The following is a 24,843-nucleotide window of genomic DNA, read 5'->3' on the forward strand; positions in this document are numbered from 1 at the left end:
TTGACCTGTTGCATCCTCCCCGGCTTTTCAAGTCAAAGAGTTGGATTTCCTGAAATTGTTGAACTGGATGTTGGTGCTGGCGCCCCCTTTCCCCTTCGCCCCCTCCCTAGCAGGGCGCGAGTGGCTGCTGGGGAGCCGTGGGATGGAGGGCCGTGGGAGCCCTTGGAGAGAAACCGAAGCGATGAACCCAGGACAGGAAAAGTGGGAGGAGGAGGAGGAGGCGGGGGTGGAGGGAGGAGGAGGAGGCCGTGAGCTGAGCGAGGAGGGAAACGTGTCACCCTCCGGGCTCTGGGAGCTCCGCGCCCGCTGGGTTTGTTGACTCGCACTGGAGAGCACTGGAGGCTGGATGGGACCCTGCGGAGGGCAGAGCTACGAGAGGACCGAGGTGGGCGAGCTGGACGGAGCGTGGTGGGGAGCGCCACCCGTCTCTCCTTTCTCTCGGGTGAGAAAAGTTTCTCGGGAAGACCGGAAACTTTTTCCAGGGCTCTCGGAGTCTGGGGAGGAGGTGAGCTGCGGGTGTGCAGACTCCAAGTGACTCACTCCCGGGACCCGAGGGGGTGACTGGGGAAGTCTCCGGAAGGGGCAGAGTCGTTGGCTCAGCAGTGGCACAGGATTGAGAACAAAATCGCCGAGCACAATCCGGAGGGGCACAGGGAAACAGGGCGTCGCATTTGGGGCCACTGGCTAGAGACCCTCACGAGGTTGAGTATCTTCGGATTGGACGCTGCGGGCAGGCGTAGAGGACTGGACTCGAGAGCCCCTAGTGGGGAGGGCAAAGGCAAGCCCCGCGTCCCAGACTCACTGTGGGCGAGGCACCACTGTGGGCTGGGATGGGGCATGCCACCAGTCGTGGGGCCCACGCTGAGTCAACAGATCGAAAAAGAAAGTTTGCTTGTTTGTCTCTCTCATTCTCCATCGGCCTGCGGGACAGCCCCGACACAGCCCATCTTTTCCTGCTCTCCCCTTTTTTTCCAGAGGGAGGCGTGGAAGGCGAGTGCAGGGAAGGCAGCAGCTTTGTCCCTCGCGCGTGCGCGTGCGGCTGGACGTGCGCCGACTGGGGCCAGGGCACCGCGGGAGACTGGGCTGGGGCGGGTGGCCCTGGGTTCCTGGCAACTCCTTTCGCTTCATCTTTCCCGCCTGCCCTGCATTTGACCAGGTTTTCCCCTGTGCGCCTACTGTGTGCGCGCAGCGTGCTCACTGCACACAGGGGGCGCTCTGGAGCCCCCGCCCCAGCGCCTGCAGAGCCTCCCTTCCCAGCCTTCCTCTTAGGGGAGGCCGCTCCGGGGCAGAACCGGTTGTGTGCTTGGAAATAGTGCTTCAGATGTCGGCTCTGGGTGCCTCCCTGATTGCCAGTAGGGTTTTCCCTGGTTCTACCCGGCCCCTGCCCTCGGTCACATGCAGCCGTCTCTACTCCCGCGGTGCCAGGAACCCGCGTTTTGTTCGTCAGTAGTGAGGCAGCGAGTATTTATAGATGCCACGGCAATTCTGCGGTGCACAAGGTTTCAATTATGCCATAAGTCCTATAAGACCCGACGGCTCACGTGCGGCCGCTCAGCCTGGAGTCTGCTCAGAAGGCCAGCTTGGAAAAAGCTCCCGTCTGGAGGTTTCCTAGCCGAGGTACAGTTCTGGACCAGACCAGACATGCAAATGCCAATGACCCATGCAAAGGACCAAAGCAATCATGCAAGTTAAGGGTACAGATATTCCACATCTTCTGCCCTCCACCCCACGAAAGGGTGCTTGCTGATCGAGCTTTGGAGACTGCCCTTTTTGACCTCCTTTCGGTGATCCCGACCACCCTGCGTTGCAGACTTGACATTTCGCTGGCCTAAAATGTCACAGGGCTGCGCTCTGGTAAATTGTTGTTCTAGGGTGGGAGGCTCTGTTGATAACATGCAGCAGCATGTGAGTCAGGAGGGGAAATGGGGCTTGCAGAAACTAATTTAGCCACGTTTTAAATTTAGCTTGTGGTGTGAGGTTCCTAGTGCGACTGAGAACGGTGCTGCGCCCCTCTGTGGAACCTGGCTGGCCTGTCTTCTCCGTGCAAGATTAGACTGTAGAATCTGACCTAGGGTGCTGTGCAGAGCACCGAATGCAGCAGATAAGGGAAACAATGCCTGGTCAACTCACAAAGTTGCCTTAGGTTTTTCCAACAGCGTCCTTTCAGTATTTTACTGATGCTTCTAATAGCCAGAACCATTAGCAGTGTGAAAAAGAGATGCATTAGAAATAAATTAGTCCTTCTTCCTTTCTCTCTCTCTCTCTCTTCCTTCATCCTTCCTTCCTTCCGCCTTTCCTCCTTTCCTCCTTCCTTCCTTCCTCCTTTCCTCCTTTCTCCTTCCTCCTTCCTCCTTCCTTTGTCACATAATAGTGGCTCAATTATTGGGGGGGGGACTCTAATCCTGTTTTTAGAACCCTTTTAAGCTGCTATGTGAAAATTTCATGCTGGTCATCCGGAACTAAATCATAATCTTTTTTGTTCACTGATGATGTATGTGCAATATTTAAACCATTTATCAAAAGAAAATTGAATTTAGTAAGGACTTTGTGGATTTCTTAATGGTTTCTCTGTCCTAAGGTTTTGTGGTATGCATGTGCGTATTTCCCCCTGGCCATCCCTTTTGTACCGCCTTCGTACAAGGTAAAATATATCCAACTTCTAGAATTGCAAACTTTTCCCTTTTAATCTTTTTTTTGCAGAGCTAGGTCAGTAGAGAATTGATATGAGAAATAGAGTTTGAGCCCCTCTGAATGTTCCCTACTGTGTTTAATCCGTCATTAAAAGTTTGTTCTCTAGAGTTGCCTGTCTATGTGCAGAATGCAAATGCTTGTCAAAAACAATGCTTATAGAAACTATCATTTGTTAACCAGTTAGTATGAATTCATATCTCGGTTTGCTGAAATTCGGGAGTCAAATATTCTGTGGGTTTTTTATGGGAGATGGGGTTAAGAATTTGGCAACATCGAGAGTGTTACCCTCTTTATAAGGCAAGATCCCCCTTGGAGCCAAGAGGGAAGATGGGAGCATAGATGGTGCAAAGTGATGCTGGTGAACTTGAGTTAATTCACATTTTTCTTAGGGGCCGGGGACCTGAGGTTTGCTTTGAAACCCGAACAGTTAAATGAGCCAGCTTACGTATTGGGCAAATACTGAGAGCCAAGTCCAACCATGCTAACGCCATTTGAGCCTTCCAACAACCTGAGTGGTTAGATGGTCTTTCCTTTAAGATTCTTTCCTTTAAGATCTGAAAATGGAGGCTTCAAGAGGCTCTTTACTTTCCTGACCTAACACAGCCATTGTTACGTAAGCTCCTTGTTCCTTCCGGTACATTTTGATCTCTCACCTTGAAGGCCTTCCATGAAGCCAGAGTCAAAGTACTCAAGAGGATCCCAGGTGTTCGCCCGTCAGCTTCTGGATGGGAAGTTGATGGCAGAGCAGGGCAGCGGCTCCGAAAGGAGGGGGCGGGGCCTGGGAGGTGGGCGAGCCGTGGAGGCACTGAAGGGTCAGTCTGCATGATTCTGGTGGTAGCTATTCCACGGAAGATGGAGAGAGGCGCTGTAGGGAGTGCGATCTGGCAGGGGATGGCTGTCACATTCCAGAGCAGGACCTGGCGACCGGCCCGGTGTGCCAGCCGAGGTGCCCAGGGCAGGACAGCTGGGAAGGAAGTACCTTGACCTCCCTTGGCACGCCCTCTGCTGTGAAGGTGCCAGTTAGAATCCTCAGGTTGGAGTCGATAGAAATGTGGGCACCCGTGAAGCCTGTTTTCATTCTCACGGGACTCGGCCCTTGGAGGTAACATTTATCCAGTCACCCTCTTTAAACACTCTTTTCTCATGCTTTGCCCGTTTTGGGCCTTTGTAGATCAATTCTTGCATTTTATTTAGAGGAGAGAGAGAGAGAGAGTGAGCGAAAGTGAGAGAGAGGAAAGAAAGCAAAGGTTAGTGATTACCTAAATTGGATTAAGTTCTGTCTAGCAAGGGTTGAAGAAATATTGTTTGCTCTCTAATTACCATAAGCCAGGAATTTAAACGGTCTATTAAATTTGACTTCTTTTTTTTTTTTTTTCAATCCTTGATTGTTCCAGCTCCAACATAGTCTGGGATTTTGGAGGCTTTTTTTCTCTTCCTGAAATGTGTAGAGGATATTCTCAGCCTCTGTACCACCCTCTTTAAAAAAAATAGTGCATTTCTGGAGCAGGATAATAAGTATTATATATATTGGTGTCATTCAAAAGCAGAGGCTCACAGCTGGGTTCAGCTGGCCCTGTCCACCTCTGGGGAGCAAGGTGGTCAACAGGTCCTTCGTCAGGAATTGAAGGGCACCTCTGCGAAGCTTTTTGGGTGGAGTGTGGCTGGTTCATGAAAGGATAGGCCTAGAATGAACATCAGGCACCTTTACTCCGTGTCTGCACTTTGAGAAAGGATGTGAGTCTTCCTTATCGAAGTGTGTGGTGTGTGCGTTGTGGGGATGGGACTAGGCTGTGGTCAGTTGAGGCGTCAAGGGGGCGGGCCATCACCCCAAGAGAGCGCCTCATTGTTCTGACCCTGTTCTTGTCCCTGGTGTGCTGAGGGGTCAGCTGTGCCCAGAAGGGTTTGGAGAGCAATGAAACTCACCGAAAGATCTCTCTCTCTTCCTCTTTTGATTGTGGGCCTATGGGAAAACCTGGTCAACATCTCCCCCTGCTACTGCCCAATCAACCCGTTGTAAGTACCTGTGCAGTTTGTTTTGTGTAGAATCATACAGTATGTAAAAGCATGTACTGGCCTTGCTAGGCGTTCATTTTCTTCCTGCCCCTGCGTTTTAAGGTGTGGAGATTTTTGCCACGCACCCCTGTCGGTGTTCTGGTTCTACTCCAGCTGCTTGCCCATCACCAGTAACACCTTCAGTTTCTTGTTTCTCTCCTCACTGGTCCCAGAACTGCCTCCAGTTTTGTTGGTTCCTTTTGCCACTGGCTGGGTTCTGTGCTCTGTGGCAGGCGTCCTTGTCAGCAGTAAGGTTTCTAGCAAATACTAGGATTCAGGGACCGCTTTGGGCTCCCTCAGGCGTTCAGGAACTAGACTGTGTGTCAGCTTAAGCTGAGCCTGGGAGAATACCTGAGCGAATTTGCCTTTGTCTTTTTCCCAAGGACTGGGGCACAAGTCCAGCAGGGGCTGTGACGTGTGTCTGCATTTTTCTGAACTGAGCTGCCTCAAACCCTGCCACAACCTGTTCATGACCTCAGCTGCGTAAATCCTCCATGTAAACCCCTTTACACTTGCCGGTTAATTCTAAACACTGCTTTGGAACTGTCTCGGGATGGCTCCGCAGCTGTCTGCGGGGGAGACCCTGCCAACTGCTGCCGTCAGTTGAGAGGACTCTGCTCCGGCTTGTTGGCTGCTGGGGTCGCCACTATGGCAGCCGCACGGTCACGTTCACTGTAAAGTATCTGGGGGAAAAATTAGTGGGCGCCCATGGTCCTCCTTTGTGGTGTTCTGAGATACGTGAATAAAAAATTCTTTTGTTAAAAGCAATTGTTATTCTATTACAGTTGTCCCAATTTCTAAAAAAATTTTTTAAAGATTTTATTTATTTCTCTTTAGAGGGGAAGGGAAGGAGAGAGAGAGAAATATCAATGTAGGGTTGCCTCTCATGCGTCCCCTGCTGGGAACTGGCCTGCAACCCAGGCATGTGCCCTGACTGGGAATCGAACTGCGATCGAGTAGTTCGCAGGCCTGCGCTCAATCCATTGAGCTACACCAGTCAGGGCTAGTTGTCCCAATTTTTCCCCTTTGCTTTCCCCTGCCTGCCGCCCCCACTCCCACAGTCAGTCCCCACCCTGTTGTCCATGTCCAGGGGTCATTCATACATGTTCCTTGACTAGACCCTTTCCCTCCTTTCCCCCCTCATCACTCTCCTCCTTCCCTAATAGAAAATTCTTGACCAACAGGACAGTCATTTCCTTCTAGGCCCGTTAAACACCCACAAGGTCAGTATCAGCTTTGCAGAGAGGAGAGCTGTTGAAAGAGTTTGGGTGCTGGTCCCAAGTGGCGTCTTGGGATGACACAGCTCAGGGAATTGGGATCTGCAGTCTGATCTGGGCTCTGCCATGGGCAAGCCATGGGACCAGAGGCCAGTAGCTGGGTTGTTTTGGGTCTCAGTTTTCCTGTCTACAAAACCGTGAGGTTGCCCTGCTGCGGAAGTTCCTTTCTGTTCTAAAATTCTGGGTTGGCCAAGGGAGTGTGGCCTGGGTTCCGGCTCAGACCTCGTAGGAACCACCTGTGGATCTTATTAATGCAAAAATCTGACTCAGTGATGTTAGGTTGGGGCCGGAATTTCTAACGAGCTCCGAGGTGGTGTTAATTCTGCTGATTCTCAGATCACAGATTAAGGAGCCAGGTGCTAGAGTCTAAAACACAGTTTCCCAGCCTTGGCCGTGTTGACATTTCCAGCTGGGCGATTTGTTGTGGGGCGCTGTCCTGTGGGTTGCGGAATATTTAGCAGCATTCCTGGCCTCTACCCACTAGATGCCTGTAGCATCATCCATCCCCACTCCCCACAGTTACGACAACCCCAAATGCTTCTAGACGTTACTGAATGTCTCCTGGGGGAAGGGAGGGGGCGGCAACATCACCCCAGTTGAGAACGTTGGTGTAGACCTGTGTTTTCAAGCCTGGCTGTATATTAGAATCATTAGGAGATGTCTAGTAAGTGCAGTAGCCTGGAGTTCTTCTCTTTGAAATTCCGGAAAAGTAATGGACTTAAGTCCCAGTGCGACCCTCCAGAGCTGTGGGGCCAGAGTGCACAGGCTCCGAACCAGAAATTCTTCACTTCTAAAATAGGGCAAATAACGGTGCCTGCTTCATCAGGCTGTTGGGGAGATCAAATGAGATGACTTGACGTTGAACTTGGAAACTATGAAGTACTGTGTGGATGTTAGTGGTGAGTGTTATACCATAGGCCTCTGGAGTTTTATTGGTCCAGTAACTTTGTTTATTTTTCCCAGGACTGGGTTCATCTTCCCTTCTGCCTGCCGCAGTGGCCTTCACCCTCTCTCTGCTCATCATTCCTCCAGCCCTAGGCACGTTGTCCTGCAGTCACTCTAACCTGAGGGCCTCAGACTAAAGTCAGCCGGTGGGCCAGGCTTTGCCATCAGATGGGTTTTGTTTGGTGTGAATGGTGTTTTTCGAGTGTTGCCATCCACCCTTGGCCTTCTAACCATGGTCGTGTTCCCTGCCTCGATCCCCTCCCCTGCCCAAGACATCGAGTTTGCCATCCCTGCTTTTGGCCTTCCTGTCCTTCTCTTTATCTTTAATCACGGCCAGTTATTCTTCCCTGGTCCTCGTTACTGGTAGAACCATATCTGCCTCATCTCGGTGCCCGGGGGAGTAGGGACTCAGCAGATATTTGTTGAAATATGTTATGTTCATCCCATCCTGGCCTGTCACAGATAAAAAAGCGTATTCATTGAGCCTTACTTATGGAAGCTTGTTTTGCCTTCCCAAAAATTTCTTTTCTGGTTTCTAGTGTCCATCTTTTTTAGCAGGACCAGGCAAGAAAAATGGGGAACTCAGTTTTCAGTGGGCCTTCCATTAGTGCTGCCTTGTAACTGGAGAAGGTGACCCAGCCTTTCCGCCTCAGTCTTGTTGCAACTGCCCATCTTTAACCACAGCCCTTGGTGTCCAGTTGCATTTGTAACATTTGTGTATTTTCTGCAAGACCACGAGCCCCTTGCGGTGGGCAGATATTCTATTCTCCTTTCCTCTGGCATTGAAAGCACTTCAGTGGAACTCATGACCTCTGGGAAATGATCAGATCTGAGTGCCCATATGGCTTTCTGACCCCCTATCCAAGGCTCTTCTACCTGACTACGTGATGTGGGGAGAAGTTTCCTCTCCCTTCATCTCCTTTCCTTATGAAAAAGCATTTCATCCTCTTCCTGCAATTGAGAGAGTGCAACTAATTGTTAATAAGTAGCACATGTTCGTCTAGAGCACATTTCCCCACAGTTGAACTCGAGCCGGCTGCCAGACAGTAGCTTTGGGCTGCACCGTCCCCCACCAGGGTTTGAAATATGTTACAGGTCAGAGATGCAATTGCTCACGCAGCTGCTCACGTGATGGTCCATCAAACTCCCACTTGCTCGTGTCTGGACTTTTCAGTTCATCATCTGGTAGAGGCAGGGCAGAATCACCCTGGAGGGCGTTGATGGGCCACACCCAAATAATGTGCACTCCAAGAAACTCGACACTTTTTTTTTTGCCGTGTAGCTGAGTAAATGAGATGTGTGGTTATGCCTCACAGTTTTGCTTGACTGGTACCAAAGCAGGGGATTTTGCTGGTGATTACACAGTGGTTGCAGGCCCGGGTGGTGATGGTAATGTGATGAAATAATTACCGCTAGACGAGTCTAAATTGTCAGTGCTCTGAGTCCTGTGGATGGTTAGCCATTTCTGTCAGAGACAAACACTTGAGCTCACAGTGGTTACTCCTGCGCAACTTCGGACTTCAGACTCTCCTGTCTGCACTTGAGTGGAGTGCAGAGAAGGTTGTTTCATTCTTCCTGTTGAGCCTTTTCCATAGTCTAAACTTGACCCTTAACATTTTCTCCTTTGTAGCAGTGAGTATCTGTCCCTTGGCCAGCTTTTGTCTCCTAAGAGTTTTGAAGTTTGTCCTCAATCCAAACAAACATGCTGTGCTCTGCAGAAGGCGTCTCCCCGCCCCGCCTCCCCCCCCACCCCCCCCCCCTGCCACATTCACAGGCTCCAGTGGCCAGCAAACAGCCCTAGGGGTCACATTCAGTGATGCTTAGGTGGGCCCAAGCTCAGTCAGCTGTGAAGGGGGGTTTTCTGGTCCCTTGGAAATGGGAAGGCCGTTCTTTCCAGTGGCTTGGACGTCTGCATTTCGTTCCACCATTCAAGAATATTCCCGTGGCCCCTTTCCTGTGGCCAGCACTGTGCTCACAGAAGGGTACTGCACTGAACCAGGCAGGCAAGGTCTTCGACTTTGAGGAACTTACATGCTATGAGGAATAGTCAGACAGTGAGCACGTAAACAAACACGATGACTTCAGCTGGCTTGGTAAATGCCACAACGAAACAGAGCCTCCTTCCTGTAAGGGACCGAGTGCACTTGCTGCCTGTGCTTGCTGCCTGGACAAGGTAAGAAGCTGTTGGTGGTGTCCCCGACGGGAAGTCACGGGCGGCATTTAGCTCTTGCCCATGCGTGGGCAGCCATGAGGGTTGCCTAACAAGGGGGTTAGGGGCTCAGGTCCTGGAATCAACTAGGATCTGACTATGGGTACCTCTTAATGGCCTGACTTTAGGCGAGTTAATTCCCATCTCCAGTCTCGTCCACTGCAAAATGGGAATGATAAAACCTACTTCCATGGTTTAGGGTAGAAATGAGCTGAGAGGACAGGCGCCCACGGAGCCTTGCTGCCACCTTGACCATGGCAGACAGGCGGGCTCTGATGGTAGATACTATACATAAAGCAGCCATGTTAGACAGTTGATTTGCAAACTGGCTTCACTGCTCTTGCAAACCTACTTCTGACTTGGTTTCCATCCAATGGGCAAGGCCTGGTGTGGGGAGTTCAGATCCAGTTTCCCAGGCTGGCTCGGTGGGTCCTGTTTGCCGTGTGTTTCTTTTAGCCGTACCCTGGCTACTGCTGGCCTTCACAGGGTGAAGAGTGAATCTGGGTGTGTGTACAACGCGAAGAGGAACTGAGCACTTGGGGGTGGGGTAAGAAAGAGTGAGATAAGACAGAGCCGGCTAGTTAAGAGGCTGGCCAGCTGGATGATGTAGTAGAGGGGAGTGGAAACATCAGCGGAAGGTGCTGGGTTTGTGCTGGGCTACCTACTTACTCCCTCAGAGGTGCCCAGGCTCTCAGGTAGGGGCTGAATGCTTACCTGGCGATGCTGAGAGATCATCACGGCCTCTGACTAGGCTCTTGATTAGTTGTTAAGTCAGAAGCTCTAGGGAAGGGAAGGGACTTGCCCAAGTCCACAGTGGCTGGTTCATGCAGGCTTACATTATACCTGGCCGAGGCCCTGGCTCAAAGGTGGGACGTGGCTGGTGGCTGTAGCTGCGACAGGAGAAGATAAATGTGATGGACCTGCGACGTCAGGCTCCTGAAGTGCTAGTCAGCTCGGGGAATTAGGGGCCAACACTTATGGGTCCCGTGATTTTCCTTTTTTAAACATCTGGGTTTCTGGCTTTTCTTGGAAGATTCACATCTGGCGAAACTGGGCTTACATCCTGAGATGGTAAAAGCCAGATTGGACTGAGTCATAGTGTGCTGCCTTCTTGAGCCTGGGCGGCCTCACGCCCTCTCTGTGATGTTCCGGGCCTGGACCTTTGGGCGAATACATATTACATGGTGTGAGAAGGAAAGAAAGGGGTTCTTCCTTTTAGCTTCTGTTCTTATCAGAATTTATTTTCTGGCCCATGCGTCCTTACACAAGGCAGCTCCTTTGCAGAATAGGTGCTGAATAAATACATTTGTGTTGAATGAGTGAATGGACTGTAATTGATCGGGCACCAAACTTGGGATTAGAAGCCAAGTGTGAATCCCGAGTTCCTGCAAACAGCTGAGTGACTTCGAGCAAATCCTATAACCTGTATTTTTGTCTTTCTCTTTTTTTAGGGAGCAGGGGAAGGGGATTCACTGTGGTCTGTTCTTACTTACTTGAATAAGCAATACATTTTCATGTTTTAAAATTCAAAGGTGCAAGAAGGTTTACAGAGAAAATTCTTCCCCACGGTGTTTCTGCCACCCAGCTCCCTTCCCTGCAGGGAACCAGGGTTAGCAGTTTCCAGTTTGTCCTTTCAAAGATATTTTGTGCACACGTAATAAAATATGTAAATGCTCTTTTTTTTTTCATTGATGGAAGCNTTACTTACTTGAATAAGCAATACATTTTCATGTTTTAAAATTCAAAGGTGCAAGAAGGTTTACAGAGAAAATTCTTCCCCACGATGTTTCTGCCACCCAGCTCCCTTCCCTGCAGGGAACCAGGGTTAGCAGTTTCCAGTTTGTCCTTTCAAAGATATTTTGTGCACACGTAATAAAATATGTAAATGCTCTTTTTTTTTTCATTGATGGAAGCATAATGTATCCACTCAGGATTCTGCATTTAGCTATTTAGCAGACTTTCATTTGCAGGAGTGTCCAACACGTGACCCGGAGTGGCTGTGAGTGCGCCCCACCACAAGATCGTACATTTACTTAAAACATTATGGGTTTGTTTGGTTTTTTTGTCTTTTCGGTTTTCACTAGTGCTTGTGTATTTAATGTGTGGCCCAAGACAACCCTTCTTCTCCCAAGGTGGCCCAGAGACACTAAACATTTGGACACCCCTGCGAGTGTCCCTGGGAGAGCACCCCGACCGGTGCCTGGAGAGCTCTCGCCTTTTCGGAGCGTCTGCAGGATTCCCACACACGGGACACCGCGGGTTACATGGCTGGGCCTCTGCTGCCGAGCACTCAGGTTCTTTCCAACCCGCTGCTGGTATAGAGAAGGCTACCGTGAAATCCCTTGTTATGTAAGTCACGTGACATGCCTGGAGTAAAATTCCTGGAAGTACAACTGCTGGGTCAGAGGCCACAGTGTGTGTCATTTCAGTAGGTCTTGTCAGATCTCCCTTCGGGACAGCTGCCCCACACTGCTCTCCTTCCAGCAATGTGTGAGAGGGCCCGTGCCCCCCCCCCCTCCCCCGGCTCTCTGTCGCCTTTTGGAGCCTATGACGGTTTAGTGAAGCACAGTGTTGTTTAAAGATATCACTGCTAGCTACAGTTTTTTCAGGGGGTGGATACCCTTCTAGGGGCCAGGCCATGAACTAGGTCATCTCGTTTGATCTTAACAATGTGGAGAGCAGTGTCACACTGAGTGGACACATGAGGAAGCTGAGATGCAGAGAGTTCGAGTCACTTGCCCAGGTCACTGGCTAATACATTGTAGAAGCTGGATTTACACCTAGGGTGATCTGATTTCAATACAAGGATGTTTTCATATGGTAAAGCCGCCCGTGATTTTAGGTGTTGGTGTTCTCAGGTGACACGTACGTCCCTGTGTCCCTCCCAGTTATGGCGCCTCTCACATGGTGGGTTCATTTGCTCATTCATCAAATATCTGTGAATTCCTACCCTATACTCCCAGGGGATGCATCTGAGAACAAGATAGACACATTCTCTGCCCTTACGAACTGCACAAAAACAGTAAGAAGTCGTTCTGTAGGATTTGTTGTGGCAGATTGTGACAGGACAACAAAGGAGGTGAGGAGGGTGGTCTGTGGGGTGATGGGCCTGCCTCTGCGAACGAGTGAAGGACTGGTGATGAAAGGTGTGGGTCTGAACCTGGAGAAGTGGGTGGGAAGGATTTCACACAGAGGGCGCAGCATGTGCGAAGGTCCTGGGGCAGGCAAGAGCAGGTGGTGTTCGGGGAAAGGAAGGAAGACCAGTGAGCCTGCCTGCAGTGGTGGGAGGTGAGGGCGTGAGGATGGGGTTTGGGGATTTATTCTAAGAGCTCTGCACAGCCTGTGAAGGCATTGAGGCTCCAGGGTGATGTGAGGGTGGTGGGTCTTGGACTGTTGGGTTCTGGCCCCAGTACCACCTGTCACAAGCCATGTGACCTTTGACAGGTTACACTCCATTGGCACTCCATTTCCTTCTCTGTAAAATGGGGCCTGTAATAGCATCCTGGAGGTCGTGAAGATCAGACAAGGGCGTTCACACATTTTGAGTGCTACATACACACACGTGAAACATGTGGTCCGTGTTGACTCGGTACCCATGGGTACACATGTAATATGTTTCCCCAAAATGCGATCGGTGCACTCGGATGATTTCTGAGATGACCTATTTCACTGGCAATTTTGGGTGAAGACCCCCAACAGTCATTTTAAAGCCACTGAGAGAGTTCATGCTCTGTGTCTGCTCCATGACCGGAACTTATTGATTGAATGGCTCTGCCATTTTCGTCGTCGTGGTCGTCACCAAGAGAATTCTGGCTGCGGTTGGAAAGTGGGCCTACCTAGTGAAGTGACATTGTCTAAGTCTTGAAAGACGTGGCCCTTGGTTCCCGTGTTCCAGTCCCAGGGCAGAGTTCTGCGCTGGGGACCCTGACGCTGGGAGGTCCTGAGGGGGAGCGTGTAAGCCGGCTGCCTGCCTGGTTCCCCTGGGAACTGGCTTTTCCTCATTTTGGGGCGGTCACATCAGACTGTGCTCAGTTTTCTTTGACTTTGCTGTTTACACGCAGAATGGCTTTTTCCTGGAAGCCTCAGCGTCATTGTAAGCCTCCCACTTCTTTATTTTAAGTTGTGCCATTCATCTACTTCCCTTTTCAGACTCAAGGTTGGTGCATTAGTGGAATTCATTTGCATTTTCCACTGAGAGTTCCACCTCCTTCTGCCCGCGGGCCCTGCCCCCTGACAGTGCCCCTCCCTGTGCCCCAGCCTGGGCAGCCGGGATGAGAGAGCAACAAACACTGCACCGTCTTTTCCTCCAGGAAACACGTCTCCCGTGCTGACCATGCAGCTTCTCAAAGAAGCCCCTGCTGGGTGAGCCTGGGACAGCGTGTGCAGTGCTGATAACCCGGTAACTGCCACAGTGCTTCACGAATCTGGGACCCAGCTTTCCAGACAGTGGATGTGAACCCTTTAAGCGCCAAAAACTTAGCCTTTAAATAATTTCTGAAGCACGATTTTCTAAATGTTAACTGCATTGGCCCTTCAGAAGAGAACACCTACCAAAACACTGCCTTTTTTTTTTTTTTAAACAGACATTAGGCAAAGAACTTTCTGTGATGGTGATGATGGTGGTGGTGGCGGTGGGGGGCTGAACTGTGTCCTCCCCCAAATCTCTATGTTGGAGTCCTAGCCTCCAGCACCTCAGAATGTGAATGTATTCAAAACCGGGTCTTTGAAGGAGGGAGTGAAGTTAAAATGAAGTTGTTAGGGAGGGCTGTGACCCAGTCGTGAGAAGAGGGAATTCAGACAGACAGAGACACATCAGGGAAGCCCACACGCAGAGGGAAGACCATGTGAGGGTGCCATGAGATGGTGGCCACCTGCAAGTAAAGGCGAGAGGCCTCAGAAGAAACAAAACCAGCTGACACCTTGGCTGGTGTCAGCCTCTAGACCTGTGGGCAAATGAATGTGTGTCGTTTAAGCCTTCCACTCTGTGGTGTTTGGTTACGGCAGCCCTAGCAGACTAACACCGTGGTGATGGTGGTAATAAAAATAAGTAATGGGTACCATGGATCAAGTACTTCCTGCATACCAGGGCGATTTTAAACCAATTTTAAATCATTCCCTCCAACCCCATACCAATCCTAAGTCAGTTGCCCTGGTCCCACAGTAAGGGCGACTCTGGCACCTTTGCCCAAACCTCTACTGCACCTGCGCCTAGAACCTGCGTAGTTCCAGGAATCATGCCAGGCAATTCATAGGCAGCCTTTCTCGTCACCACAACTCTCCAAGGTATGTCTGGCTATTCCCATTTTTCAACTGTAGGGACTGCAGTTCAGAGTGAAGAGGCTGCACAGTGAGTGCCGTCATTTCTTGTGGCTGCAGTGACACAGTTCTACAACTTTGGTGGCTAAAAACAATAGCAATTTATTCTCACAGCTCTGGAGGTCAGTCGTCCAGAATCAGGGGGTCACAGGGCCATATATCCCTTCCAGTGGCTCTAGGGGACAATCCCTCCCTCCCTCCCTCCCTCCCTCCTTCCCTCCCTCCTTCCCTCCCTCCCTCCCTCCCTCCCTCCCTTTTTTTCCTGCCCACAGCATCCCAATTTCTAGCTGACTCTGGGGGATCTGTGTCTTTTCTTTCCCTGCTTTGGTGGCTGCCGGCATTCCTTGGCTTGGGGCTACATCCCTCCAGTCTCTGCCCCCCGATCTTCGAATCACCTTCTCCTCTTTGTGAACCTGTGTGTTTTTCCTCTTCCGTCTCTGGTCTCCTGCTGCATCCCTCGTACAGGTGATTGTATTTATGGGCCCACGTGGACCCTCCAGGACAAACTCCTTCCCTCAAGATCCTTAGCTTAGTCACATCTTTGCCATCTAAAGTAAAGTTCAGAGGTCCTGGGGACTAAGAGGTGACTCTATCTTTGGGGCACCAGTTTTCCTGCGCACCCCAGGCAGTGAGTGGCAGAATGGGCATTGATGCCAGGGTCTGTCTCATTCCAAAGCCTCTGGAGGCCACTCCTGCTTCGGAGCTCGAGGCCCAGTGCACTTTCTGGGCTGTGCTGGGGGCGGGTGTTCGTCTCAGTGTGGAGCGAGTCAGAGCTGCCCTTTGACCCAGCAGATCCACTTCTGGGAATGTGCTCCACACAGATGCTCACGTGGTTGCTAAGAAGCGCAGATAATGCTCCTTCTCTGCAGGAACAAAAAGCTGGGAACGACTGAAATACCCACCTGTAGGTGACTGGTTAAACTAGGTATGGTATCGCCTAAATGAAATAGTTAAGAAACCATTACAAATACTGCAGTAGATCAATATACAGTGATATGGGAAGATGACCATGACGTATTGCCAGAAGAACAATTTACCCATTTGTATTAAAATAATAAGTGTGCACATATGTATCGTTCTTAAAAATGAAATGACATTGAAAGTCAGCTCCTCGGCCGTGAAACCACTTTTGAAGGCCTCCGTAGCCGGCCACACGTGGCTGGTGGCTGTTACCTCAGACAGAACAGCTGGAGAATGTTTCTGTCATCTCAGAAAGTCCTGGGCAGCGCGTCCCTGCATGAGCACAGGGCCAGAGGGAGGCCTTACGCTTTCTATGTCATAGACTTCTGTGAGTGTTTACCCTTTTTATGATAAATAAGTAGGTTTGCTGATATTGGGAAAGTAGAAGCACACAGGATTTCTAAGGTAACATTCTATTTCTTAAGTTGGTGGTAATTATTTTATTCTCAGTTAAGGTGTATGTGTTCGTGTGTGTACAAACTCCTTTTTAAGCTTGTTTCATCATGGAAATATTTTAAAATGTACAGAGGGGAAAGGAGACTCGCCCAGCAGGGCGCACATGGCCAGCCAGGCCTGAGGTTGGGGGACGCTCAGCTGGGTCTGCTTCCTGGACCCAAAGCTCTGCAGCCTTGGCCACGTCACGTAGCCCGTTGGGACCTCAGTTTGCTAATTTGACAGAATTCCTGCTCGACCTGCCTTATGGGGTAGAGTAAGGTTTAGAAGGGTGATGGTGTGTGGAAACACTCCGAAAGAGAGGAACGCACTACACAGATGTGAAGGGTCAGTAAATACCGCCACGAGCTACCAAAGGCCTGCAGAGGCGAGGCCCCAATGCACTGTGACCACCACTGGGACCAGAGACCTCGCTCTTCCCCAGCAGTTTCCAGGTGTTGCTGAGCTCACTCACCGTAAGCAGGCGGACGTGTTGTCGTATTCCTGCTAATGCCCTCGCATGGAAATTTAGAAATAATTTGTTTTATTATTCCTGCTTGTTTTTAACAAGCAGTGATGTAGCATTTGCTGTTTGCCTTGCACTGTTCTAAGTGCTTTTATCCTCGTGCAATCCTGAGGTCGTCACTGTTAGGGTGCTCATTTCATGCAGGAGGAAGTGGAGGCTCAGAGAGGTTAAGTAACTTGCCCCAGGTCACACAGCTCATAAGGAAAGGATGTATAACTAGGGCAGGCCATGCTTTCTCCTTTCATCCCACTCCTCTTGCCCCCATGAATTGTGGTCATAGAGTCTCTTATGTCAGTTTATCTCAGGGGCATGGGATTTAAATTTTGATAGGAAATCTTGCGACTGAGTGTTCCCTGACTCACTTGGTCTGTTCAATTCTGATTTTGTGGTGGAGTTTGGTAGCTTGACTAAGGGGGAATGGGCTGTAGCATGAGGCCAGTCTGGGCACCTCTCCGTGACTTGCCACTTATTATTAGCTGTGTGACTTCTGGCAGGTTACTAACTTCACTGATTTTCCAGTGGGGTTTTGTGAGGCCTGAGCATGTTTAGCTTCTTTGTCATCCTGTCCGGCAGGCCGTTGTTGCTGTGCTAGGGTCTCTCCTTTCCTTCATCCTTGCCTCTCAAGCAGCACGCCTAAGCTTGAGGATACAGAGATGAGTAAGTCCCCGTGTCTGTCTTCAAGGAGTTTCCGGGACGGCCTGGGTCGGGGTTGGGGGCCAGATCAGGAGTCAGGGAACCTGAGTCCCAGCCCGCTAGCCTCTCCTATCTTGGTGACACTGGACAGGATGCCCCCTGTAAATGGGGTCCTGGGTTGGCAGCCCTCCAAGGCCCCATCCGTCTTGTCGCTTTCTGATTTGTCACAGTTAATTCAGGACACACCTGTGCCCGTGGGGCCAGCTCGGTAGAAGGGGGATGTAGGGCACCAGCTTTTCCCTTCTGGCCGCTCTTGATGGCACTGCCAGCAGCTTCCTCCTTGGGGTGCTCTGCGGAGACCTGTCCAGAAGTCGGGATGGTGGGCTTTGGGTTGTCTTCAGCCCGTCAGGGTCTGAGGGTGGCAGATTTCCGGTGAGAAATGAGTCAGAGGAAGCTCCTGGTTGTGTGATCCTCTGCAGCTGATGGGAGGCTGTGGGAGCTGCAGTCCTCGTGTCTTTTGGCTGAAAATTACCCTTTTTGAAAAAGGGTGACTGAGTGTGTGGATGAGGCTGCCTGTGTGTCTTGCTGGATGCGTTCGTGGCTTGGAGTGGGAGGCCTGGGGGGGACACCACCTGAGAAGTAGAGGGGACAGGAGCCAGCCCTGTGATCCCTGGTGTCACACAGCCTCCTGGAGAAGTGGTTGTCTTGGCAGGCAGCCGGAAGGTAAACACCCGAAGTGATTCACTCAGCTCACCTTTCTCCTTTCCTGTACCACTGCCACGGAGTGGGAGGCAGCTCCATCACCTCAAGTTTAAGATTCTCGTAAAAGGAGTAATATCCTGTAATTACACAGATGAGTTGCACTTAGCAGGCCCATTTAAATGGATTCTCTCTTTATAGTGTGGCCTTTGCTGGGCGAGTCAAATCCCCAAACCGGGCAGTTTAAGGATTCTGAAGAGACGTCCTTGGTTTTATGGCTTCTGTGCCGCCTTTGCTGATTTGTACAGCGCTTTCCAGATTCCAGTGGTGCTTGTGGAGTTCCTGAGACCCTCTGAAACTTGAGCAGGTGTGTTATCACGTCCCCGGCGTTCACTGCTAGATTTTGTCACTACTGACTCATTCTGAGAAGGGAGTGGAGGGACAGAAGACCGTAAAAGAAAATGGGGTGTAAGTCTGCTTCCCTTTAAATTTCACAGGTGGAGGGCAAGCCGTTCCTTCTTTGGCTCTTGGTCTTACAAGTTCATAGTCACTGTGATCATTGCCTACAGTATTGACAGCTGCCGACCCCTCCCACGCCCTCCGGTTAGATGGCCTCTGTGCCTGTCTCACAGCCTCATTCCTCTTCTGACCAGAGCAGCCTCCGATCGGGAGATGACACCTCGGTTTCTCCTTCTTCAAATGCTGCAGCTGGGGCTACAAACCCTCCACCCTCTCCCAGCCTGAAGGGAGACATTTATCTTGCAGCGTTGGTTCTGGGGACATAGCAGAGCTAGCTGGCGAGAGAGGTGGCAGTGAGAATACTTCTGGGCTAAGCTGTAAAACCCCCAAGAAAAAAGTGACTCTAACGTCTGTGGTGTTTCCTTTCGTTCTTCACTCTGATCAGCTCCCAAACTCACTTTAAGGCATCAGTTAGGACTTTGGGTTCACTAAAGAATAAAGGACTGAAATGACAGGTCCAGAGGTGCCGAGGAAGAAAGCGATTGTTGGTCTGAAAAGTTGGGAATTACAACTGGTCACGGGCATGCAAAGTGCACCATGGGGAATATAGTCTGTGTGGTGCCAGACGGGTACTGGAAATGTCGAGGGGACACTGTGTCAGGTACACGACTGTCTAACCACGAAGCTGTACACCTGAAACCAACACAGAATAAAATTGAAAGTCAAAAAAAAAAGAAAGTGATCGGTCAGGATGGAAGGAGACAGCCCTGAAAGGTATGTCACATGGTCTCATTTCAGGTCTTGTCAGTCCTGTGATGTTTTCAGCGCTGACAGCTGGGGACTGTCAGACTGGGATTGTGCCCAGTCTCACAACTTGGGAGTGGCCTCGTTGAGCCTCAAACCAAGGTTCACTGCCAAGCCATTGCCATTAACCAGGAAGCTATAAAGTTCCAAGAACTGCTCAGGGGACTGTACCCTTGAACCCAGTCCTGCAAGGTGAGTTAGATTTAGATAAGTGGAGAGGAAAAGGAAGGAATTCTGGGTAAGAGGAGCAGTAGAGACAATCAGAAAGCCCGGGAAAGGGAGTGAGAATGCCAACATGGAACAGGGCCCGCTGGCTGTAAGCTGCACAGGGCAGGGACCACAGTCTCCTGGGCCACCATTATAGCCCTAGGGCCTGAGTGAGGGCCTGCTGCATAGTAGGTGCTCACTAACTATTTCTTGTGTGAATGAATACACAAACAGATGGTTATCTTCTCTGTAGACCATGAGCTCCTCAAATGCAGGGACTAGGTCTCAGACAGATTCGGATGCACCAGTGGTTAATCAACAGTAAGCACTCAATAAATCAGTTCTGACGGGATGGAAGAGTCGATGGTGGGTAAGGGGTTGTGGTGGATGTGCCCGAGTGAAGAGGCACAGAGACGTTAGGAAATACTGAGCAGTGCACAGGGGCTGTCTTTTAAGGCACAGCATTGTGGGGGCCACAGAAATGCAGCCAGTGCCCGAACTTCGGTGGGTATGCCTAGGGACCACAGCCAAGCACACTTAGAAATCACTTTTCTGTAGGGCTGGTCTCAACTTGGCCCCATTGGCACGGCCTTCCTACTTTGGGGTGACCACACTGTTTAACCCAAAAGCTTGTGACTGGGAACCTGCAGGGTACAGAGGTTACTGGGGTGTCCCAGAGTTGTTTTTAGGATAGTTTGGCTGGAAAGTCCCAGCTAACTTCCGCTCAGAGGTGGGCTGCTCAGCCTAGGAGTTTTCAATAAAAGCTGCCTTCTCTTTTCAGATGTTGGCTGAATTTGTGGCTTTACCAGCACCTGAGAGCCTGAAGGCAGCAGCCCTGGGATAAGCCCTTTCTGTGGGCAGTCGGAACCTTCTGGTCCAGAGGAGAAGCCGTCCCTCACCTGGACTTATGACCCGCGGCTTCGTCCCCGGCTTGCCTATCGAGTTCCACAAGATGGGCTCCTTCCGCAGGCCCAGACCACGCTTCATGAGCTCTCCGGTGCTCAGTGACCTGCCCCGGTTCCAAGCCGCCCGGCAGGCCCTGCAGCTGAGTTCCAACTCGGCCTGGAACAGGTAAAGGAGGCAGCCAGGTGTGGAGGGGGCGGCCGGCCAAGGGCCAGAGCAGGTCCGGGGCCTGGCTAAGCTTCTGCTGCTTCTGACATCCCTGCTTCAGAAGGTCATGGTTCTAGAGGGAATTCATGAAGAGAGGATGTTTTCCTACAGAGAATATATCCATTTTAGAAGAGGCAGAGTGGACCCCTGGCGGCCTCTGGGCTAGCAGAGTCAGTTGACCAGCCCGAGACAGATGGGTTGGAACTTGCAGTTGCTGTTCATGCTCATGTGTCACATCCCCAACTCAGAGGACCCAAGGGTGGGACCATATACATAACCTCAAGTCCCTTCCACCTCTTTGGGGAGATAAGACAGGTATCTGTGAAAAGCTGAGCAGCGTAAACCAGAGATCCGTCACCTCACCAGTGAGTCACAGGTGGTTGGGAGAGGAGGCTCTAGGCTTGTTTTGTAAGGTGTCCGGCTGAGCTGTGCACACCAAGCCCTGAGTAAAAGAGCCGATACTTTGTCTTGTGCTCCTGAGGGCCACAGTTTTTCAAAACGATACACACTTACTCTTTGGATAAATTAAATGCATCATGATTCGAAAGCATTACTGACTCCTTTTAGATCAGCAGTTTGGATCATTATGGATTTTCTCAGTGAATGAGCAACACTTATGATGGGAAGGGAGAAGGGGCTCTGAAATATTTTGATGTTAACCAGGTCCATGTTCTTTAAAAAAGAGGCCTGGAACCCTTGGTAAAGACCAGCTTGTGATCAGCTCCTTGCTGAAATATTGGGCTGGGGTCCCAGAGAAGGCGGAGTTGAGACTTCACTGTGGCCCCTCAAGGGGTTAACTATACTGTCTGTACACCTCGTAGGGGTCAGGAGGGAAGGGGCAAATGAGGCTAGCACCAGGTGGGAGTCTTCTGAGGAAAGTACTGTTTTAAAAAAAGGGCAAAGAACGATCATTTCTTATTAGCCCGGGGCTGCCCTCTGAAGACGGCGCCTCCCACGTGAAGGAGCCCCAGGGTGGGTCGGCTGCTGCCTGCAGTAAACACCTTTACAGACCCTTTCAGGCCCGGTGGTGCTGACCTTGCAGTTTCCTGAGCCTATCCCACTGCCTGACCTTTACCATTGCCACTCCCCAGCAGGGCTGCCAGGGAGCTAGGTGAGGGTGGGTGACTGTCAGCCTGGCAGGGGGATGTCGGGGGAGGGGCTGCTTTGGGGTCCTCTTGACTTCAGTCTTCCTCCGTCTCCAGGCACCCTGGGAGGAAAATGATGGGTCCCAGGGATGGGAAACGTGGCCGTGTTTATGCCACAGGGTTTGGGCCCCTTCAGCCCCCCTTGGCTCTCGGCTGCTTGTTGAGGTGGCCCTAGGGAGGCAGATCCCCTAACCAGGGGTTTTCTATTCCCTGCAGCGTCCAGACAGCTGTGATCAACGTCTTCAAAGGTGGAGGCTTGCAAAGCAACGAGCTCTATGCTCTGAACGAAAATATCAGGTACACACAGCCCAGGCCAGAGGCCACTTCCTGTGGGCCTGCGCTGGGGCCTCAGCTTAAATTCTGTTTTCTGCTTGGTTCTTGTTGTTCCTTCTGTCAGTTCTTATGGCTGCTAAGTTCTTATTTATTTATTTTTAGAGAGTGGGGAAGGGACGGAAAAAGAGAGGGGGAGAAACATCAGTGTGTGGTTGCCTCCTGTGCACCCCACATTGGAAATCTGGCCGACAACCTAGGCATGTGCCCTGACTAGGAATCAAACCGGTGACCCTTTGGTGTGCAGGCCAGCACTCAATCCACTGAACCGCACCAGCCAGGACAAGGGTAGATGTCTTCTATCCTTGAACATGTCAATGAACATTGACTGTGTCCTGCTCAACCATTAGGCGCCATGGTAGGCAAGATACCTAGTGGTTGGAACCAGACTGTTTGGGATTTCATTGCTTTTCTTTTTTCTAAGTGACTTACCAACTTTTTTGTGCCTCAGTTTCCTTTTATGTGAAACGGGGATAGAAAATGTGTCTTCTTCCATAGGATTCTTGCATAGGTTAAATTGAGTTGTTATATAAACAATCTGTTAGAACAGGGTTTGAACACACTAAGTACTTGGTCCTGGTAGCTTTTAACATCAGTCTCAGTTACTGTCATTCCTTTAGGTTTTGGCAATACAACCCTCAATAAGACATGGTCCTTGAGGAGGACTTTTTCTTATAAGATTTTATTTATTTTTAGAGAAAGGGGAAGGGAGGGAGAAAGAGAGAGAAACATCAATCGGTTGCCTCTTCTGTGTGCCCCGCCTGGGGTCCGAATCTGCAACCTAGGTATGTGCCTTGACCGGGAATCGAACCGTTGACATTTTCTTTACAGGACAATGCCTAACCCACGGAGCTACACCAGTCAGGGCAGGTCCTTGAGGAGTTCACTGTCTTTCAGAATCTTCTCAGTAGAGTAGTGTCAACTTTTCATTCACTCTTTCATTCATTCATTCATCGCATATTTGAGCCTCCCTATTGGCCAGGCACTGGAGAGACAACATTGAGCAAAAACAGACATGGACCTTGCTCCCCTGGAATGTATATTCCATCTAGTAGATAATCATCAGTCAACCAATCACACCTACAATGCGTAGAAGTTCAGCTGTGACAAGAGCTGCCACACAGCCGAGTGATGAAAGCCCTTGTCATGACAACCCTGCCCTGCCAAGGAGGCGAGGAATGGTGATGTGGTGCGTCTATGGAATGAACTAGGAGCACAGGGCTCCAGGCAGTGGGAACTGCAGGTGCAAAGGCCCTGTGGTAGCAATGAGCAAGGAACTGAAAGAAGACCCACGTGCTCAGAGCACCAGAGGTTGGGTAATGGAGTGAAGTGAGGGCAGAGAGGCAGGCGAGTCTCTCAGGACAGGAGGTTAAATTCCAGGTCTTTTAATGTCCTGGTGTTCGTTCCTGTCTGGTGCGTTAAGTACAACACATCAAGGCAAAAGACCCAACCCTGGAGTGGGCAGAACAATAAACAAGGCCATTGTTCAGGTCCTGTTTACATTTACTCAAGACCCGTGTCAAGGGTCAATGAGGTATTGTAAGAGCTCTGCTTTCATTAAAACCTTTAAGCTCAGAAGTACACAGAGTTGTGTTAAAGTTCTACCCAGCTGCTTGAATTTCACATAATAATTACACGGATGTGGAAATGGTTGATAAATATTATCTAGCCCAAGTCCTCTTTCCACGCAGGAGGAAACTGAGGTCCCGTGAAGCTGATTGGCAGAGGGGAAGCTGGGCTCTCGGTTTGACTCTCAAGGACTAAGACTCTGGCCTCTCCTCTCCGTGAAGGTTCTTCAGCTCACAATAGGAGTATAAATAAAAACAGTGACTCAGGAATCTGCTAATTGTTCCTCACTTCAGGAGACCAATCCTGAAATTGTGCTTAAAATCCTTGTTCGTGGGCAGCTAGGGAAAATGCAGGCCTCCCCAGATCTCACCAGCCCTGCTAGTTAGCTCAGGGGCTGCGGACTCAGAAGCCTTCAGGGGCCAAGCAGGTCTTCCAAGTAGGTGAGGCCTGAGTGCCAGGAGGTGAGAGCTCACCCCCTGCCCAAAGGGGATTACCACGCCGAGAGCAGATTCAGTGATATCTTGTTGGATTTCTCAAGAACAGGCAACTGGGATTTTTATATGAAATTTCCTGGCTTTTAGATGTGGATAGATAATCCACATTTTCTCAAACATTGCTCCAGGCCAAACAAAACACAGCCGTGGGATGAGTTTGGACCACCAGGCTACCTGTTTACAGGGTCAGTTGTGGTGTGCAGGAGGGAGGGATGGCTGGCGGGTGTGTCGCATCCCGGAGTCTAGCGCCAAGGCCACGTGGGGTGAGGGGGCGAAGGGAGCTCTAGGAACTCCCTGGGAAAAGCTCTAGGCACCCTTCACCTGCATCACATTTGCCCGCTCACAGCCCCAGGGGGCAACCATTGTCCCCAGTGGTATATCTGCAAAATTGTGCATCAGGAAAACAAGATAGGCCCTGGCTGGGGTAGCTCAGTTGGTTAGAGCATGGTCCCCATATGCCAAGGTTGCAGGTTCAATCCCTAGTCTGGCACATACAAGAATCAACCAGTGAATGCGTCAATAAGAGGAATGAGAAATTGATGTGTGTCTCTCTCTCTCTCATCTCTCTCTAAAAGCAATAAATAAAAAGACAGCTTAAAAAACAACAAAATAACTTGTCTAACGGCATGCAGCCATGAAGGGTGGGGTCAGGATTTGAGCTCCTGTCTGACTTAGACACCCGTATTAGTTTGCTCAGGCGGCCGTAACAAATGCCACAGGCTGGGTGGTTAACCAAAACACACCTCTCACTGTCTGGAAGCTGGAAGTGTGAGGAGTGCTCTCTTCCTGGCTGTCATCTTGCTTGCCCACATGGCTTCCTTTTTATGTATACCAGGGGAGAGCAAGCTCTCTGGTGTCCCTGCTTAGAAGGGTGCCAATCCCGTCATGGGGCCCCACCCTCCTGACCTCATATAAACCTAATTACCTCTCAGAGGCCCATTTCCAAATACCATCTATTGGCAGGGGTGAGTGCAGGGCTTCAATA

General features: G+C 50.6%; 1 protein-coding gene across 7 annotated transcripts in view; it reads left to right on the forward strand.

The window, feature by feature from the left end:
• The first annotated feature begins 251 nt into the window (after positions 1-251).
• The window catches only part of PRR5L (proline rich 5 like), a 69,030-nt gene continuing 44,438 nt past the window's right edge, over positions 252-24,843 (forward strand). Inside the window, exons 1-4 of one of the 7 annotated variants that reach the window (XM_037040522.1) lie at positions 252-442; positions 18,998-19,195; positions 19,992-20,281; positions 21,682-21,762. In XM_037040522.1, coding sequence (XP_036896417.1) covers positions 20,118-20,281; positions 21,682-21,762 — 245 coding nt within the window. In that variant the 5' untranslated portion in view covers positions 252-442; positions 18,998-19,195; positions 19,992-20,117. Of the gene's footprint in view, positions 506-17,947; positions 18,108-18,997; positions 19,196-19,991; positions 20,282-21,681; positions 21,763-24,843 lie in introns of those variants that run through there. The other 6 variants (XM_037040523.1, XM_037040524.1, XM_037040525.1 and 3 more) reach the window with 6 other exon arrangements.

The sequence above is a fragment of the Sturnira hondurensis genome, unplaced genomic scaffold, assembly GCF_014824575.4.
Source record: "Sturnira hondurensis isolate 20B ecotype Veracruz unplaced genomic scaffold, ASM1482457v3 Scaffold0002638, whole genome shotgun sequence".
NCBI classification, from domain to species: domain Eukaryota; kingdom Metazoa; phylum Chordata; class Mammalia; order Chiroptera; family Phyllostomidae; genus Sturnira; species Sturnira hondurensis.